The sequence below is a fragment of the Rhinolophus ferrumequinum genome, chromosome 23 (assembly GCF_004115265.2).
Source record: "Rhinolophus ferrumequinum isolate MPI-CBG mRhiFer1 chromosome 23, mRhiFer1_v1.p, whole genome shotgun sequence".
Classification (NCBI taxonomy): Eukaryota; Metazoa; Chordata; class Mammalia; order Chiroptera; family Rhinolophidae; genus Rhinolophus; species Rhinolophus ferrumequinum.
Window position 1 is genome coordinate 44645459 of NC_046306.1, and position 19692 is coordinate 44665150.

Genomic DNA, 19692 nt, shown 5'->3' on the forward strand with positions numbered 1-19692 from the left:
CGGATCAAGACATAGAACATTTCTATTACCCAGAAAGTTCCCTTGTGCCCCCTCCCAGTTAAAGGCTGTTTGTAAAGAGTGTGTTGCTCTCCAGGGTTGGCATTTGTTTACACAGATGAGTATTGCATGGTGAGGATCTTCCTTTAGCTGAGAAAGGTAAAAAGGACAACATGGAGAGCCTCTTGAAGCTGTTGTGTAGGACATGCTTTGTCACTTGTGTAGTCTAGAAGGTTAACTTTCCTTGGAAAAGACCACTTTTTAAAGATAATATTAATAATTAGGTTTTTTTCCTTTAAAATATTAGATTTTCCTTTTTTCACTTAAAAAATCCTGGCAGACTTTGGTTTCTGTGGAATTATATGCTGACTATGGTTGTTGTAGTCTCTTTGAGTTATCTTGGACCTCATGTATTACAAAGGTGGTTTTGTTACTCATACTATAAATTTACTTTTTTACAAGTGGGAGGAGAAAGGTGCAGAAGTATGAAGCATGTGAAATAGAAGGTGTATGATTGTTGGGAATAATCCTTTTAAGGAGCATCATTTTACACCTACAAGACGAGGCTAAGAGAGCAGGGACTGTGTGAGCGGGTGTTGGACGTTCGAGGATAGCACATGGCACTCTGCAAATGATGGCCTTCACATTGCGTATGGATAGCATTCGAACCATATGAGGTGGTCTCTGTGCATGCTCTTTGGCTGTGTTGGTTTGCAAAGAGTGGATTTGAACCTTATGTGTTTGGGAGCTAGGGACTTGGGGAGCTGGGGTTGATGCTGTGCTGTGCAGGCAGCAGGGGAGCTGGTAGAGAGGAGAAAGGAGGAAGAGCCTGAGGACCAGGAGCAAGACACACAGGGGGTGTGGAAATGGTCCGTGTGTGGCTGTGGCCTGGTCCATGCAAGGCAAGGGGTGGTGGCAGTAGGGGTGGGTGTGTCACAGGACTCCAGAACTGCTCATCTGTAGTAACACAAGTATTCCAGCTCTGCAGACATCTGGACATACAAGTTTGGGGCTTTAAGTCTATATAGATTTAATGACAAACTTGGAAGTCGCTGGATAAAAGGAAATTTCTGTTCTAATGAGAACAGTAGGAAGAGGAACAGAAATAGTAAGATCATTATTTAATATTTCAAATACCTAAAATAATAACTGTAAAATGCATGTAGTATACTAAGAGGTGTTTGATTTTTCTAACAGAAACATAGCTGAACTTCTAGGAATTTATCATCTCTAAGTGTTTGCCACTTGTGAAAAGCACAAATTTAAAAGTAACTAACAACATTATAAAATCAAGGGGAGGTTTTTATTTTTTCTGACTTTATTGTCCCTTAAGTGTCCACAGTCAATCCAGCACAGAAGAGAGTTTGAGTTTACATATAAACACGAAGCTACAGGGCTGCAGATTTCCTGATGGCAGACCTTAGAACTGACCCTACGTGACTTTTCCTACTTTGCAGGCCTCCAGGTACCTTGGACCAGGTGCCTTCGTGGCAGCGGGTGTGTGTAGCATGCTGCTCTCTGGGGCCTGCTACACGGTGGGTTCCCAGCAAATAATTGGATTAACTTTCTTCAGATCAGTTATTTGGGCTACTTTAGACACAGCCCACAGATTTTGCTCTGTTGGTTTCCTAACGAAATGGCAGGATGTTCTGCAAGAACAGAACTTTGGGTTTTCCTATTCCAGCCCTGGTGACACAGAAAAGGAAGGCAATGGCTTGGGCAGTGGGGCCGCCCTGCACCTCCCAGGGAGACGCCTGTCCCTAACTCTTTCTTCTGTGTGTCTGCTGCAAGGGAGTGGGATCATGTCCAATGATGTTTTTAAAGGAGACTTTCAGTCAGTTGTCTGCCCCCTCCCCCTGCAGAGGAGGTGGGGGTCTCCAGCATCGCCGTGCAGTGACTTGGAAATTTCACCTCATGCTGTGGGGGTGGCACCTCCATTCTTATCTCCTCAAGATGTGAATCATGAACCTGTGGGTTTTCATTTGGACGTTAAAGAAAGCTTAACAATCTTTTGGGCCTTACATGGGAGGTGAGAGAGCACTGGCCAGCAGGAGCGAGCTGTGCTCCCGCTCAGGCAGATCCTGGGACCCTTCTCAAGCCAGCCCGGGTCTCCTGTTTCCTTGAACCCCATTCCTTAGCTTTGTGGCATTTCTGCTCACTTAGTAGTGGCCAGGTGTTCTTGTGGCCACTGTTCTCTGGGGCTGTCCGATCCCTAGGACTAACTAGTGGCCTTCCATGAGCTGGAGGGGGAGGCCCATGGGCAGCATCTGCAGGACTGCACATTCCGTGACTCCTTTTTCACAATTGCTTCTCAAACAGAAGTAAAAGTGAACTGGGAGACAAGCTCTGTGGAATGAGGCTGTCCTGGAGTAGAATCTGGGCCCTCAGTTCCTAGATTTCTGGGGCGGGGAGGCTGTCAGTCAGGATTAGCTGCTAATGTTCATACACACTCTTCATGGGTGGGAGTCCTCTGAGTTCTGGGTGCTGTGTATGTAGCTTGGTCAGCTTCTCGCTGGACACAGAACCGGCCAAGGTCTGAAAGCTGAGTCAGCGAAAGCCAAGTTCCTCAGCCCAAACACTCACTTTTTGTTTGGCATCAGGGCTGGGGGCTGGCAATTCCAGACTTAGGTGGAGAATTGATTGAGTCTGGCTGTGGGATTGACTTTGGGCACCACATTTGGATATTCAGAGTTTCACTGAGGAAGTCATTTTACCTCACAGTTGTCAGATGAGGAACTGGCATATCCAGATGCAGCCTTCAGCTTTCACAGCGTGGAACAAAGTCACAGAGTGGAGTCTGCAAGTGTAGGAGCCTGCATCTGAAGCAGCACAAGAAACAGGAGCCCTTCCCAGGCCTTCTCTCCGGTCAGGAGCCTTTCTGAGTCCCATTGCCAGAGTAAACTCCATATCGTAGCTTCACGTTCCTGGGGCGTCTTAACAAATACCACAAACTGGTGGGCTTGAAAACAGCAGAAATTGACTCTCTCCCAGTTCTGGAGGCTGGAAGTCTGAAAACAAGGTGTTAACAGTGCTGTGCTCCCTGAGGCTCTGGGTACAATCCTTCCTTGCCTCTTCCCAGCTTCTAGTGGCGTCTGGTAATCCATGGTGTCCCTTGGCTTGTAGCTGCACCACTCCAATCTTTGCGTCTGTCGTCATATGGCTGCCATCTCTTCATGTCTTTACATTGTCTTTTTGTGTCCTTATATGTCTCTCTGTCCATATTTTCCCTTTTGACAAGGACACCAGTTATGTTGGATGGGGTCTACCTAACGACCTCACATGAGCTTGATTACCTCTGTAAAGACCCTATTTCCAAATAAGGTCACATTCTGAGGACTTCAGTGTATCCTTTGGTGGCGAGGGCACAACTCGACCTATAACAAGTCATTTGGGACCAGTGAGGATTAGAGCCACTTTACCTTTTCACTTCCTGTCCGGATTAGTCAAGAATGTGGGCCATGGAGTCACGCTCCCTGGGTGCAAGTCCCCGTTCTATCACGTGAGCTGGTGACTTCACAGGAGCTATGAAACGGCAGTAGCAGCCTGTCTCAGGGAAGGTGTGCAGATTACAGGAGGCGTTGTGGGGAGAGCCAGAACAACATGGTGCCAACACAGTGAAAGCACCAGCAAATATGATTCCACCTCCTTTGATTGTCATGTTTTCTTTTGTGAGAAAATGATAAGGTTTCAAAAATTTAGCCTGCTTCTTGGAGAAGGAAGAGATTAAAAAGCTGGAGGTACGAACAGCAGCCCTGGTGGGAAGATTTGTCTCCCCATATGGTCTGAAACATTTGCTCAGGGAATTTCTTAGGGAAAGAGTGTGTGTGTGTCCCCATGTCCTCAGGAGTTGAATACTTTATTTCTTCAGCAAATGTGTTCTGAGCCACGGTGACATTTCAGGAAATGAGAGCTAGGTGTGCAGGTATGTGGGGCGAATGCTTTCAGACAGAGGAAACGGCAAGTGCAAAAGCCCTGCAGCAGGAAGTTGAGTGCAGCTTAGGAAGGGGACAAGGTGGGAGATGAGCACCCCTGACCTTTTATACCACATGTATATGTGAGGTTATTTAATGGAATTACTTCACCAAAGAAAACTGTAAAGATGTATGCAGCTTCCTTATAAAAGGTGGGATCAGCTAGAAGTCAGGACCATACCGCTCTTTGTCACTAGGTGCCATTTTATAAAGTGAGTAAATCCCACCTCAAGGTTTTGGGTTGTTTTTTTTTTGTTTTTGTTTTTTTTAAGTTTTTCCGTTTTCAACTGAATGTATCTTAAAATATGTTCACCTCAAGCAATAAAAGTAAAATGATATCTAAGGGGAAAATTCAGCATCACCTGACACACACACACACACACACACACACACACACACTTTGTGAACAGTCTGGCATGTGTCTTTCTGTATTTCTTTCAAGCCACACACGGGTGGTGTTGTTTGCGTCTTTTTACAATAACAATATGGGCTTATGCAGCACACACTGTGATCTTCTTGCTTCTTCCCTGCTCTTCTCACCTACCTGTAATCCTCTGCTCAGTCTCTGTCTAATGGCCCCAGGATGTTCCCTAGGGAGGGTGCACCACAGAATTTTGCCCTCATGCAGGTCACTTGTTACACTTAGGGCTCCTGCTGTATTGTGCCACTTGACCATACTCAACTCTGGATGAGTTCTGTTGGTTCATCCACCCATTTGTAACCACACCTCATCTTCTGCCATCCTTTCTGCATTGAGTGACAGCACTAGAATCTTCAGAATCCCATTTAACTGGCTCACACCCACATTCAGTGGATTGTCGAGTCCTGTGGCTCAGCTCCAGAACATACCATCCATCCGTCACCTTTCCCACCATCCCTCGCTCCAACACCTGGCTCCAGCCTTCAGTCGCAGCTTCCCTGAGCTGCTTCCAGAAGCCTCACTGGCATCCTTGTCTCCAGCCTCTCATGGTCAGGCCGACCGCCAGGACTTTGAGGGATTTTTTTCTTTCCTCATTTGTATCTTCTCACACCTTGAACAACCTTCAGTGGGTCCGTGTCTACTTACATCTCGCTCTTGCTGGAGGTTGTGTAAATGCTCTCACAGTGTCCCAGAGCAGGCTTGCCTACAGCCCCACCTGAGGCTAGAGGGCCCAGTACACCTGGCAGTATTGTGTTGGAAAAGACTTGGCACTTTTTGAGAGCTTCACCTCTGCTGTATGCATGTGTGCGTCCATCCACCCCCATTAATCCTGCTTTCCATCTCTTTGTCCCCCACAGTGAGGGTTCCCTATTTCATTGACTTGAAAAAACCACAGGATCAAGGTTTGAATCACACCTGTAATTACTACCTCCAGCCAGAGGAAGACGTGACCATTGGAGTCTGGTGAGTGTCTAGCCAAGTGGTTACGGGGCCAAGGTGCCTGCTCTGTGGAGTCTCCAGCAGGCAGGAGGGGCCCTGCGCAGTGTGGCAAGTGTTATCTTTGAGAGCAGTGTCTGAAACTGCTGCCTGTGCATTTTTATCTTCATCCACTTTATTTCCAAAGCAAAGAGCTCTGCTGAATTCGATCCTAATGCAGCACAATGAGATGGCACCAAACTATTCTGAGGTTTTCAAACAGTTTTGTGAACCAGATTGCTTTTGGTAAAGAGCCTTATTTCCAGGGGGAAAGAAAAAGCTAGAAACAAAGAGTATATAAGCACAGAATTGTGAGCAGAGGTTTGAGCTATACCATTCATTTTCAGAAAAAGGAATGTCTAGATATTGAAAACGGCCTGATTTCTTTTCACATACAGCACTTTTGGCAGTTGACAGTGGTGGTGTTTGTTATCTTTTCAGTATTTACTTTCTGTAACCATAAATTTGAATTGGAGTTAAACTCTGTGGTTTCTTTGTCCTTAGAATATGTTTTAATGGTTTTTTTCCTATGGACAACTAAGTGTTTTTGAACAACTAAATCGAAATTGACCAACCTTGTTGTGGTGTTTTCATTTTTCTCTCAGAATCCCTGCCCCTTAATCTAGCTGGGATTCTTTTTCAGTAGCCATAATGTCTCTCTCTGCTGCGTATGTGAGAAGCTTCTAAATGAAATGCTATGAATAGCATCCCAGTGTGGATTGCAAGGTAGTTCAGGCATTTCTATAATAATAATCGTCCTGGGTAAAGAACAAAATGAGAAGGGAGATTTTTGTTTTTAGGAGTTGATGCTGGGATTCTAGAGTCTTTTGTTTCCAGTTTGATTTAATCTAGCAGTTATTGACCAATGTGTGCATGTGGGATTCTTTGCTTTTCCATCTTTATTCAGAAGTTTGACGTGTTTTGCTCAGAGCTGTTTGCTGGGAATTGGTTGACCCTCCTGCTGGTTAATAGGGTCTGTGCTTTGAAGACCTGGGAGTTTAGTCAGTATTTCTTCCTCGTATTGCAGAGGGGAAGTGTCAGTGGTGCTGACACTTAGGCTGAAAACTTTCACAGGAGTTACCGAAGAAAGTTGTATTTAGTGACAACAATGGTGAGTCTCAAAGTAGTGACAGCCATGCTATGTGCTGGTGGGTGCCCAGTGCCTGCCCACGTCTATGTCCTGTGCTGTTGTGAGGATGGTGTGGGCCCTTGGTTCACCAGCTGTCCCCACCCAGCACCTTGACAGATCCTCCTACCAGCAAAGGCTTGGAGGAAAGCTGAGGCTATGCTTGGCAGGCAGCTCATTCTTAGCTGCCTGTGTGGGCATGGTTGTCCACCTGGAAGGGGGCAGGAGAGCCCCAGGGATAGCTTCCCTCCCTTCTGGCTGGGAGCTTCCTGGGCCTTTTTCAAGAGCTCCAAGTTTGGGGTAGCCTGGCTACTGGAAGCACATCAGCCCCTAGCACCTTTAAAATATACCTTTCAGTCCCATAGGTTTATAGTTGTAGGAGAAGAAACATTGCAGTGGTCAAAACCACCCAAAATGTAATCCTCTGGAACGAGTCAAAGATATACATTAGAAATAAGGTGCTGAAACTTAAGAGCTAGAAAATAAAAAATTGGCCATTTACTACAGTATTTTAAAGGATTCTTTAAAATACTATTGTAAATGAATAAATTTAAATAAATTTTACAGAAAAACTGTATTAATTCAGACCCTCCCCAGTGGTTAACAGTATTTGATGTGGCCTGAGTTAAGATTAAGCAGAGCATCTCTTTGAAGGAGGATTTGACCAGGTAGACTGCATCTCCAAGTGCCTGTCCAGGTGCAAAATGAGCTGGGTGACTGTAAGCACAGCCATGCAGTGGGTGACCTGCAACACCTCTTCCTGCTCACCTGGGTCTGCTTCTAGAGCTTGCAAGCAGGCTCTGGAATGTGCCGTACATTAGAAGTGGTGCTTTAAGGATGGCCAGGCTTCTAGTGCGGCTCACAAAGATCATCGTTGCTGAATTAGCACATGTGACAGCATGATACTATCTTAAGCACACTGAGTTAAATTGTGTACAGTTTAAAAATACGGATACGTATGAGGGAAAATCTGTTACTTAGCTAGTATTTATTAAGTGTCCATTCTGTGCTAGTCCCAGGTGAAGGCCTGGTGATTGATCCAGGTGGGATCTTCCCTCACAGAGCTTCTGGTTCATATGAGAGAAACAGCCCCTGTGCATGCCCCTTCTGATAACTACTACCAGGGTGAATCTCTGTGGCCCAGTGGAAGTCCATTAGCAAGAAAGGAAATCTCCTACTTAAGCTGTCAGAAGCCATCCTGACAGCTTGGAGTCCCATAGTTATTTATACTCTGGTGACAGGGACACTTTGTTTCTCCAGCCCACCTGTCCTCCTGCTCTGTGCTCAGTTGTGACTTGAGCTCCACAGCCGTGCCTTTGACCGTCATCATCATCTGCTGTGCCGTTCCCTCTGCTTCTGTTTCCAGGCACACGGTCCCTGCTGTCTGGTGGAAGACTGCCCAAGGGAAGGACCAGATATGGTACGAGGATGCCTTGGCCTCCAGTTTCCCTATCATTCTGTACCTGCACGGTAATGCAGGCACCAGGTGAGAAAGAAGAGCCCACGGCCGTCTCCTGCACGCAGTGCTGGCTCCTTTGTGGGCAGAAGTGTCCAGGCCCCGGCGGGCTTACTGACTCACTGCAGTAAGGGAGCAGGCACGTGGGGGAGTAGAGGAAAAGAGGGTTTCGGTGAAACGTACGTGAAGCAGTGTTCCCAGAGGCTCAGAGCAAGGCAATGCTGTGTGCAAAGTGGACCCAGGCCTTGTTTCCTTGGGAACCACCATGGTAAGCAAATGTGGGAAGCTCTGTCCAGAAACCCCTTATCTGAAGCTCGCACTTGGTGGAACGGAGGAGGCTGCATCTCTGTCAGAGTGATCCAGACCCTCTGCCACAGAGGGGTGTCTCCCTCTTCCTTACCAAATTTAAAGGGCAAAGTGTCTGAGGGCCCATGATTTAGGGAACAGGGTTTCTCGGTGGGTAAGGAACTGGTGGGCCCTCAGAGGCGGGGTCCTGGTGACACTTATGGGCCACAACATGCCCTGAGGAAAGTTGTCTCTCGTTCGATAGCAACAAGATCTGAGGATTGCAGGCATTTTGGCACTTTCTCCCTGGCAGGTGTGCCCTGCTGGAGGAGGAGGAACACTTCCTGGAAAGGGCAGCAAGTGCTGAGAAGAGGCAGGGAGGAAGGAAGGCCAAAGGCAGAGGGAGGCCAACAAAGAGACCCCGCCTGAGCGTGCGTAGACGGGCTCATCCTTTGAGGTGGCCCCACCATGCTGTCAGGTCAGGGTGACTTGCTTGAGTTCTCCCCTTCCAGCTATAACCCAGCAGTGCCAGTGCATCCTGCTGGGCCAGTGATGAAGCACAACTGTCTCTGGCAGGTAAAGCCCTTGGCCAGATTTATTTCAGGTGCTTTTCAGGAGTGGCTTTGATGGCATGTCCTTCAGACTAGCTGTGATTGGAGCTACCATCCTTGGTTTAAAGACGGCTCCTTCCACCCCATGTGGTCTACCTTGCTTAGAAGTCTCTGTGAGATAGCTGGTGGGAGTGAAAGAAAAGGTGGATTTTCTGAAGAAAACATTGCCTGAAACTCCCAGGAGGGGCACTGTTGCTACGGCTGCCTTAGGTCGTGTGAGAGCCAGCAAGGAACTGGCAGGAGGCAGGGCACCTTGGCCATGGTGATGGGATGGGGGTGGTCATTTTATTGGCAGAACCAGCAAGGAGAACAAAGCTCAGGCCTTTCTGGAGGGGAAAGCAGACCCCAGTGGGTGTTTGGGCAGAAGGACTGCACAGAGGACATGCAGAAAGTCCAGGAAGTGTGGCCTACGAGAATGGTTTCTGAGCCAAGTGAATACAGTGCCTAGCTACTGAATCATGCATACACTTGGCTGTTTGATTTCTTCTCTGAAACAAGCTACAAAGGGTTTCTCTTCTGCTTTTCAAAGAGCAAGTGGCTACAAATAGCTCTTGTAGCATCTTTCTATAATGAGAGAATTTTGTAGTTTACTTGAGTAAGGTTTAATTAAGCAATGCCAATCACATGGTAAAAAAAAAAAAAAGACAAAATCTGCCTGTAACTTCAGGTTCAAAGGAGTATTGTTACTTTGAAAGGTTTGCTGCTCCCTCCCACTGCCCGGAAGACTGCCTGTGTTGCAGATCTCGCCCACCCCTGTTCGTTGATCCGACTCATGAGGCTCCCTGAGATCCAGACCGCCCTCCCCAACCCCTTTCACCAGGCTGCTGCTGCCCTTGTGTTAGGCTCTAAATCCTTTTTTGCTCAAGGTAGGGAATTTGGAAAATTTAAGAGCCACTGTGAACTTTTCCAAAGATAACTGAAAACATTGTGCAGTATTTCCTTTTGGTTTTGAAACTCATTTCTTTGTGTTTTTGTTTCTGCATTATATTGGTTTCCTCCTTCATCTCATCCTTGTCTCTCCCAAGGACGCTCCCTCCCTCACCCCCACACACATACCGGAAATGGCCAAAATGCTCAAAATGCTCATTATAAAAAAGAAAAACATCTGAGAAGTCTGGAGAGGGTGAGCTCACCTGCGATACACTTTCCTGTCAAGGTGGCCCCATCCCTACTTTGGTATCTGTTCACAGTAACAGCAAACCAACGACTAGACAGAAAATGAGAAGGAATTGATAGTCCTCGGACAAAGAAGAACAGATATGTGAAACAGTTCAGATGTGTGAAAGCCTGTTGAGCCTCAGTAATGAGAAGTACCCAGTAAAACACGAGTCTGTTGGTGCGGGGCTGGGAGACGGCCATTCTCACACGGCCTTGGTGAAGGGCAGGCGCCTCTGAAGGACTTGGCGATGATTGTCAGGATTACAGGTGCTCACCTTCGACTTGCAGTTCTACATGTAGGGACATGTCCCACACATGGGACACATGTATGTGAAAGGACATCACAGGCTGGCCACGTCAGCAAAGCTTAAGTCAGCAGCAGATGGGAAAGAGCCAAATGACCACGAGATGAGCAAAGTGACCATCACTAAAAAGAGTGTACTGAAAGTGGGCAGAAGGTGCGTGTAGTAGGTCCCTGTGGGTGTATGACTGCAGGAAAAGAAAGGCCTTTGCTTCTGTCTACAGGTGGTCCCTGGAAACTAGGAGGCTGGAGAAGGGGGCTGGAGGCTGGGGCAGGAGTGGGAGGGGCTTGCTGTGTGTCCTCTGATGTCTTCTGGATTTCGTACTGTATGTGTATGCATTACCTAGTCAAAAACAAAAGTAAGGTAATAATTACCAAATATCCCCAAAGTGCTAAGACTGTCCCTTGCTTAGCACAGTACTGCCAGAGGCAAGTTCGGAGCCACTGAGGGTGGCCCAAGGAGGAGATCACTTGTCCACCATCAACCCCCCTGTATGGATTTGGTGACTGAGTCACTAAGGGCCCAGATGCGCCATTATTGACCCCTGAGCCTGCCTCTTTGAGAAGATGCACTAACACCCATTCTTGTTTCCTTCTCTCTGACATTCTAGAGGAGGTGACCACCGAGTGGAGCTTTACAAGGTGGGTGAGGATGGCACACAGTGTTTGATGTAGAGAGCAATATCCACATGGTCTGTGATAGGCCGAGCAGTGTCTACACCACGTATGACAGAGGGAGCAGTGTCCACATGGTCTGTGATGGAAGGAGCGTTGCCCGAGTATTGTTTCCTTGTGTTCCAAGTAGTGTGCTCTCTCCAGGTGGCAGTACTGTGCTTTTTCCAGGTGGCATGAACAGAAGGGAATCTCCTAATAAAATTTTTTTTTTCCCAAAGAATCCTGATCTTTTTTTTTTTTTTTTTAAAGATTTTATTGGGGAAGGGGAACAGGACTTCATTGGGGAACAGTGTGTACTTCCAGGACTTTTTTTCCAAGTCAAGTTGTTGTCCTTTCAGTCTTAGTTGTGGAGGGCGCAGCTCAGCTCCAGGTCCAGTTGCCAGGTGTTAGTTGCAGGGGGCGCAGCCCACCATCCCTTGCGGGAGTCGAACTGGCAACCTTGTGGTTGAGAGAGCAAGCGCGCTCCAACCAACTGAGACATCCGGGAGGCAGCTCAGCTCAAGGTGCCGTGTTCGATCTTAGTTGCAGGGGGCATTGCCCACCATCCCTTACGGGACTCGAGGACTTGAACCGGCAACCTTGTGGTTGAGAGCCCACTGGCCCATGTGGGAATCGAACCGGCAGCCTTCAGAGTTAGGAGCACGGAGCTCCAACTGCCTGAGCCACCGGGCCGGCCCTCTCCTAATAGTTTTGATCCTTAATCATGGTGGTCTTTCAGACACTGCCTCTGTGGATGACTCCACCATGGAGTACTTCCTACAATGTTGCCTCCAGGGATAGTTTCCAAAATCAAGATGAGTGAACCTGTGGATCTTATGCCAGATATTGGCTGATAACTTAAAAGGTGTTTGAAATTGTTTGTAAACGTGTTACTCATATGAAAGGAATGGAGAGGACAGAGGGGTCAGGGAGCTAGACTTTACTCCCAAGTTGCAGGCTAGGGAATTGGGCCAGCGCAGAAGTTTCTTACCTCCATAGGTCGGATTTAAATCAGATTCCAGGCCCGAGTGGAAGCCCAGCAGGTCTCCCCAGGTAAAGGGGGCTGCAGGCAGGTGTTCAGACTTTCCCTTCTGTTTGGATGTCATCTTCATCAGGTGTTTGGGTCTAGGAGCCTGAAGTGTGCAGTTGCTGCCAGTGTCCGGGGCCACCATGCATGTCTCCCTCATCCTCCTCTCAGACAAGCATCTGCCTGTGCTACAGGGTACAAAGGGACATAAACAGATGTGTGGGAATATCTGTACCATGTGGGCACTGCTCTGTCCGTCATACACCTGGTGGACTGCTCCAGGCTGTGGAGCATTTCCTTGCATAGATTAGATCAAGGCAGGGAAGAGAATGCTTGGAAAGCTGTAGGTTCCCTTTTGAGGTTTCTGTTCATAGACTGGTTCACACTGGGAACAGGTGTTGCTCTGGAGGGTGCAGGTTCTGCAGGAAGCTGGGAGCTGGAAGGTAGTGCTGCAAGCTACCCTGGGGTGGCCTAAGGAGAAAGGTGCCAGGCAGTGACTTTGGGTGACATGGTGGCTGGCAACTTCCACATGGCTCTGGGCAAACCCCAGCCAGGGCTGGAGGGGGTGGAGGAGGGAGGCGAGAAGTAGGGATGTAATGAAAGTGATCACCTAGTCTAGAGGGATTTCTTTTTTAATAACACAAAAAATTCAGTGAAAGTTTAAAATCTGAGATAGGTTGCAGTAAGGGTCCCCAGATGCGAGCTCTGTACTCTGGAGTCCCTCCTGGGTCACTGGGTGATCAAAGCTCCCGCTGTCTGCCCCAGGGTGGGGAACACCTGTGAGCCCCTGAATGCAGAGATGAAGCTCTGAGCCCAGAGGGAGGCATCCTGCCCACATTGCTCAGGTGGAGGGTAATACTGTATCCGGTAGCAGTTGGCATTGGGTTTTATAAGGTCCTGTTAGGAATGGGGCAACATGACAAGTGTTTACTAAGTGCCCCCTATGTGCAGGGTGTAAAGACAGAAACCAGGAGGGTTTAGTAAGGAGCAAGATGCCCTCTGTCCAAGATGTGTGGATTTGTTACCCAGATGTTTGTTTTTCACTTTGCAGGTGCTGAGTTCCCTTGGTTACCATGTGGTTACCTTTGACTACAGAGGTAATGGTTCTTTTGAAAGTGCATCTCTGGGCCCTCCAACTTCCTCCAGTTAATGTGGAATGTGCAGGCATCGTTCACAGAGGCTCAGACATAGCTAGCAGGTGCCTGACTGTGGCAGCTTCGAGTGTGTTAAGGTAGTGGAGGGCGGCAAGGTCTTCTGTGAGTGCCCTGCATGCAGACGCCAGGGGTGTCCGTCTTGTGGGGAGGCGTCAGTGCCTGGAAGCCAGCATGGGGAAGATTCCTTTTTCTTTATTGGACTGAGACCTTCCCTGCAGCTGGACACCACACACAGTTTATGCTCAAGAGAGCTTGTCTTGTTAAAGTTAGGAAAACAGGAAAACGAACTGCTAAGAGAGAAGATTCTTTTTCCTGCCCCCTCAGTATTTCTTCTTTTTTGAATAAATCAGAGGGCTTGCCCCTGAAGAAATCAGGAAACCACAGTTTGATATAAGCTAAGAACATTCTACCTCAAGGAGCCAGGAAAATATATTAACAGTGAGTAGCTGTATGAGAAGTATATTCACTTCATGGTCCTTAGTTGGAGAGAGCAAAGGGTTGAAGGCTGCTTGGCCAACTTACCTTGACCTTCTTGAAGGGCAGTGGTGTCCATATCCTCAGACCAAGGATATGGGTGTTGTTAGTTTCCTCTTGCTACTGTAACAAATAACCTCAAACTTAATGTCTCAAAATAACACAAATTTATTATCTTGTGGTTCTGGAGGTCAGCAGTCCAAAATCTTTAGCCACTGGGCTAAAATCAAGGTGTTAGCAAGGCTGGTTTCTGCAGGAGGTTCTATGGGAGAATCTGGTTCCTTGCCTTTTCTAGCTTCTTAAGGCTGCCCTTGTTCCTTGGCTCTTGGCCCATTGTGTCTACATCACTGTGACCCTGACTTTTGTCTTTCTCTTTCACTTATAAAGATCCTTGTGATTTCTTTGTGCCCAAACTGATAAGCCAGGGTACTGTCCTCTCCCATCCGAAGGTGAGCTGATTGGCAGCTTCACTTCTTCTGCAACCTAATCCCCCTCCACATAACTTAAAATATTCACAGGTTCCAGAGTAAGGATGTGGACATCTTTGGAGCCATTATTCTGCTTACCACAGGAATGGTTATATCATGGAAGACTGTTCCATCAGGATGAAAGTTCTGGATTGGGAAAAACTCTGAAATGAGGATCTGGAAAGTAGTTCACCCATTCATCCTTTTCTCCATGCTGAAAAGAGTTTTCAATTCCTGCTGCATGCTAGAGCCCTCAGGATAACGAGAGAGGGCAGGCAGCCTTGTTCCTCATTCGCCTCCCTGTGCTTCTACCCAGAAATGAAATCCAGTATAGCACTTCCTCTTTTCAGGTCTTATTGAGCCTCTGCATCCCTAAGGCCTATAAGAGACAAACTTTCTGCCTCTAAGTGTCTCTCTCAGTCCCTGTCTCTGTCTCTCTGTGTCTTCGTCCCTTTCTGTCCCTGTGTCCCTGCCTCCCACTCTTGCCCTGAGCCTCTCCGTCTGGCCTTGTCTCCCACACGACTTCTTCCATAATCTGGCATCTGGGACACCCAGAGGACGTAGCTTGTTGTGCCCCCTAACTCTGTGGGTTTTTGTTTATGCAGCAGAACCTGCTCTTTCTGAGCCTTGTGATGCTCTCAGATCACTTGATTATGACTCATTACTAAGCTGCTAGAAATGACTAGACACATGGCCTTTCCTGGAGACTGGGTGGAAGGGCCCTTGGAGAGGATAGTGTGGGGGCAGAGATGTTTGGCTTTCCTCTGTTATGCAAACAAGATGCTCAGAGCCCCTTCCCTTTCTAGGTCAGAGTTGCCTGGAGCCTGGAATTCCACCCACCCACCCTATTTTCCAGAGCCTTGCCTCCTGACTCCCATACCTGTCTGTAGCTGGGCCACACCTGGGCCATGGAGTCTGGACTAGGCTCAGGGGCCCCTGGGCAGGCCAGGCTCTTATTGGCCCTTCGTCCTAGGCCAGCCACCAGCAAGCCCCCAGTTTTGGAGAGGTTGATGTCCTGGCAAGATTCCTCCCTTCGACACTGCTGCTCATCAGTATTTGGGAAGAAGGCTTGTGATGGCCTTTGGGTTCAGGGGATGTAATTGGGTGAGGAGGTGGGGGAAGTAGGAGCAGGCTTCTCAGGATACCCTGTGCCTGGAGCTGTGGATGGTGCTGGCAGACTTGTATTGCCCCAGAGGGCCTGGCCTGATCTGTTGAGGAATGGGGGGTGGGGGTTGGGCCTGCCACTCAAGAGGTTCCATGAACTGGGCTTGATTTCCCCCTCTTCTGCTTTTCTCCCCCAGGTTGGGGTGACTCAGTAGGCACACCATCGGAACAGGGCATGACCTATGACGCACTCCATGTTTTTGACTGGATCAAAGCAAGAAGTGGGGACAACCCTGTGTATATTTGGGGCCACTCCCTAGGCACTGGGTAAGAGTTCCCAGCATGACGTGGCCTTTGGGGGAGCCAGGTCTTCATGGGTGACTTTCTAGCATGGGCTCTCTGAGGGTGCCCTGGTGGCTTGTGGATCCTGTGGCACCATTAATTCCAACAAGCCTTGTCTCCGGTCCCCCATGTGGGTGCAGGGGATGAAGCATCACAAGAGACCACAAAGGGTTTGAGCTACTTTTAACTTCCCAACCCAAGAAATAACTGGAGACATACATGGGCAGTTGTGGGGGTGATGACCCCCTCCACAAGGAGGATGGGCAGATTTCTCTCAGTCCAGGGTTGTGCCCTTGAGGACACATCTTCAGAGCAGACTGGATAGGGTTCAAGTTCCAGATGCACCCGGGCTTCACATCCCCTGGTTTTGGACTGCGTGTGCTGGCCAGAAAGCTCCAGTGCCAGAGCTCTGATCACTGCAAACCAGGGACATTTGTAACAACTGGGCCACATGGCCCATACTTGGCTTACCAGAGAACTTGGGGGAGGCAACAGTACCAAGACAGGAAGCACTTGAATGTTCCATTTGGGGTCTCCTGATCGTTACTGCTGATGTGAGGTCCAGAGTGTTTCTAAAAAGAGCCGCTGATGTCAGTGCCCAGAGCCCCAAGACCTTCAGCAGCCTTGCCTTTTCCTCCTGCCTTTCCTTCAAGTGCAGTGGCTGCAGCCCCTTTTTCAAGCTGCTGCTCAACTTGGATAGCATGCTGCAGTTGGGCCAGGGACTGCAGACTGGGCATTGTCTGGGACAGGGCCTCCTGGCCCACCCTTGTGGGGAGAGTGGCCCATGTGCCTTCGCAGAGGTACCCTGGGTAGAGGCAAGCAGGCCACCCTGGCACGGCTGTCTGCACAGGACCCCCTAGTGTGGTTCTGGGACGGCAAGAGGCCCCTGGACCTGGCAGACTCCAAATGCTGCCACCTCTAAGAATTGTGCAGGTAGACTGCAGCCACCTCTCAGTTGATAGGGCAGCGCTGGTCCCCGTTGTCCCTCTGTCTGTCTCAGCAGCCCCCACTCCAACTGAGGGGCGGTGCTGTGCGACCTGAAGGAGGCTCTTCCTGGTGAGGTTGCAGAACATGCCTCAGGTACTTGAAGGGTGACTGCCATTGCCACCCTTATTGAAGGAGCTGGCTGCTGGCTGGAGCAGCCGGGCCCACCCATGGTCCTGGAGCATCTTTGTCCCCCTACCACCCTCTCCACAACCCTACCAATTGCTTCACAGATCCTATGGCTTTTCCGGTTACTTTCTAGTATTAGAACAGTCTCATCTAAAACTGTTTTTGTCAAAATTCAACTGAACTGTTTTTTTCTCTTTTCAGAGTGGCAACAAATCTGGTACGGCGCCTCTGTGAGCGAGGTAGGGGCTTGTGTGGATGTGAGCTCTGGTGTGTGGGCACGGCTTCCTCCTGGTCCTGGCATTCCCTCAGGGCAAGCAGAGTGTTTGGACACTGGCTGCATTCCAGGCCCTGCTGTGGATTCTTGTGAAGTGGGTGCTGGGTGGGCAAGTAGCACATTGACTGTGTTCAGTGTCCTCACAGAGCCCCTTGAGTTGGGCATTGAGACCAGGACCTGGGCAGACAGACCCTCAGTTGACCTAAGCATGTATTCCCCATGGATTCTTGAGCAGCTGGTACAGCCTCACCAGAGACTGGGCTCCAAATAAGCAGCTTCAGCAAAGGTGGTTCTCAGGAGCGACCCGAGGCCAGCTGACAGTCCCGTGTGGGCTCTTCCCATATGCCAGTCATGTGGGAAGGCCTGACAGGGTGCCAGCCAGACTGGCACCCTGGATTTTACTATCTTGTCTGGGGGGCTGCCCCTCCCGTGAACCCACCATGGGACCATGGAGTATGTGTTTTGTCTGGGCTTTTTGCCCATCTCACAGTTCCCTGTTTGTTTTACTTGTCTAGAGACACCTCCAGATGCCCTTATATTGGAATCTCCATTCACTAATATCCGAGAAGAAGCTAAGAGCCATCCATTCTCAGTGGCAAGTACAGATCTTATTGAAAGTTGACTTATTTTCATTACTAAAATAATTACTATAAAAATAACTACAGTAAATAAGTATAAAATAAAACAATAATCACAAAAATTATTATTTAAATATTCCAATGAATGCATATTTTATTAAAAGTTAATCCTTGTTCTGGGCACTGGCCTGACTCCAGAGCTACCCAGGAAGTTTATAACTTTGCCACCATGTAGGATGGGTTCATAGCTGGGTTGTCGAGGGTGGTAGGACCAACAAGAGGCCTTGCCCCTGTGGCATGGTTTGTCCTCTGGGCATCATTGCCCTGTGGGAGTCAGCCCAGGCTGGGGTCTGCTGTCCCAAGCTACTTCACCAGGAATGATCTAGTGGGTGCCCCCACTCTCAATCCCCACAGACAGTGCTCGGCAGCCAGGCTCTCATGGTTGTATCTAGGGGTGACACCCTGGGTAAACCCAGGTGGGGGCTCCAGAGTGAGTCAAGCCCTCTCTGACTGTATCAGAACCTATTTATAAGCCTGGCCCAGAGGGGCTCCCTCAGTGTCTGGTTACTTTCTCCTGCTTCCTGGGTGGCCATGTTTTCTGGGGGAGCTGTGTCAGCCCACTGCCTGATTTCACGCTGCTCTGTTGCAAACCAAGAGAGTTCTGTTCTTTAGTCTTAACTTCTTTGGTGTCACTTTTCTTCCAAGTCCCATGGATCCTCATTTTTCCTGGGGGGTGGAGGCCCTAATGTTTGTGGGAAGTCTAGTCTCCAAGCTGATCCTCCTGGTTGCTGCTCTAAGGGTGGGAGCCCCATTTGCAGGCAGCCCTTGCTGCAACCAGTCCGGGGGCCTCTTGAGCAGAGAATCTGTGGTCGGAGCACAAGGGTGCCGGGCGCCCCAGCACAGCTCTGGTGGGGCTGCAATTCAGCTTGCTCAAAAGCAAGTGTCTCCTGGGCACTCAGTACCTTCTGATTGAACCCTTGACCTTGGTTCTCTGCATTGAGTATTTTAATTGATGCTTCTGCACCTTGTTTCCATGTCACCTTCAGATATATCGATACTTCCCTGGGTTTGACTGGTTCTTCCTCGATCCCATTACAAGCAGTGGAATTAAATTTGCAAATGATGAAAAGTGAGTACTGCGGCAGAGTACCTAATTTTTCAATTTAGAAAAACACTGAGAATGCTCAGGATAAGCCTGTTCAGTCATATTTACCAAATAGGATGGAATTCTGAAGGTTATAGGGTTCTTCTCTAACCAATAGATCTTTATAGAGGGAAAGTAGGTATAGCACTGCAGGGAAGAGAAAAAGGAGTGTGGAAAGACGATAGAATTAAAGGTGTATGAAAACAAACTATTTTGTCCATATAGGTTTTGTTTGAAAATAGTTTGGCAAAACCAGAACTCCTAAATAGGTATTAAAGCTGTAATAGTAACTGTTATTCAAACATTGACTTTTTCTCAGCCATTTGATTGATGTTTGGTTATGAAAAGATGTTACAAAGTTTATTATTTAACATATTTCTATTAGGAAAACCAAAAGTGAATATTCTAGTTAAGGACTCTTTCTTTGAACAACGTTCCTATTCTGCTAACATTGTCTCTGTGATACCTTTATTTCCTGGGTTTTCTTCAAAAAAAAAAAGGAAAGGAAAAAATTTTTATCTAAATATTCAGCTAACATTTAAAAATCTATACTTAGAAACAGAATGTAAAAAAATGGAGTATTTTCCCCCTTAGGTAAGGCTTTTTAGTTCTAAAAATGAAAATGGAACAAACTGAAATTTGAGCAAAGATTATAAGCAAATGACCTACTTGTTTGTAAATATTATTGTCTTGGAATTTAAAGAGTTATCTGAATAAACTGGATTCCTTCTAAACAACAGTGTGTGCTGCCCGCCACCCCGCCCTGCCCCTGCCACCCCCCCCACCCCCGCTGAGCGGTGGGAGCAGTGGGGGCCAGCAGCACATCATCCCCACATGACCCAGCCCTCACCCACTGGAAGTCAAGAGCTCCCTCTTGGTGGGCAGGTCTGTTGCCAAATACTTGCCAAGGTGACAGCATGTGAGCTAGGCCTCTTCTGAAGCAGGTAAAGGTAAGACAAACTGCCTACAGTAGAAAATCTGAAAAATAGGCAGTTCAGAGTGTGACTTACACGTCAGAAACACGTCAACCTGGAAGCAGAATGAAGTGAGAGCGTGTATT

At 48.2% G+C, this 19692-nt stretch overlaps 1 protein-coding gene across 1 annotated transcript in view; it reads left to right on the forward strand.

Moving 5' to 3' along the window:
• Positions 1–19692, forward strand: part of ABHD12 (abhydrolase domain containing 12, lysophospholipase) — a 78150-nt gene that overhangs the window by 54885 nt on the left and 3573 nt on the right. The window contains exons 3-10 of the mRNA XM_033095007.1: positions 5247–5352; positions 7857–7976; positions 10913–10943; positions 13034–13079; positions 15379–15508; positions 16838–16875; positions 17426–17505; positions 18535–18617. Coding sequence (XP_032950898.1) covers positions 5247–5352; positions 7857–7976; positions 10913–10943; positions 13034–13079; positions 15379–15508; positions 16838–16875; positions 17426–17505; positions 18535–18617 — 634 coding nt within the window. The remainder of the gene's footprint in view (positions 1–5246; positions 5353–7856; positions 7977–10912; positions 10944–13033; positions 13080–15378; positions 15509–16837; positions 16876–17425; positions 17506–18534; positions 18618–19692) is intronic.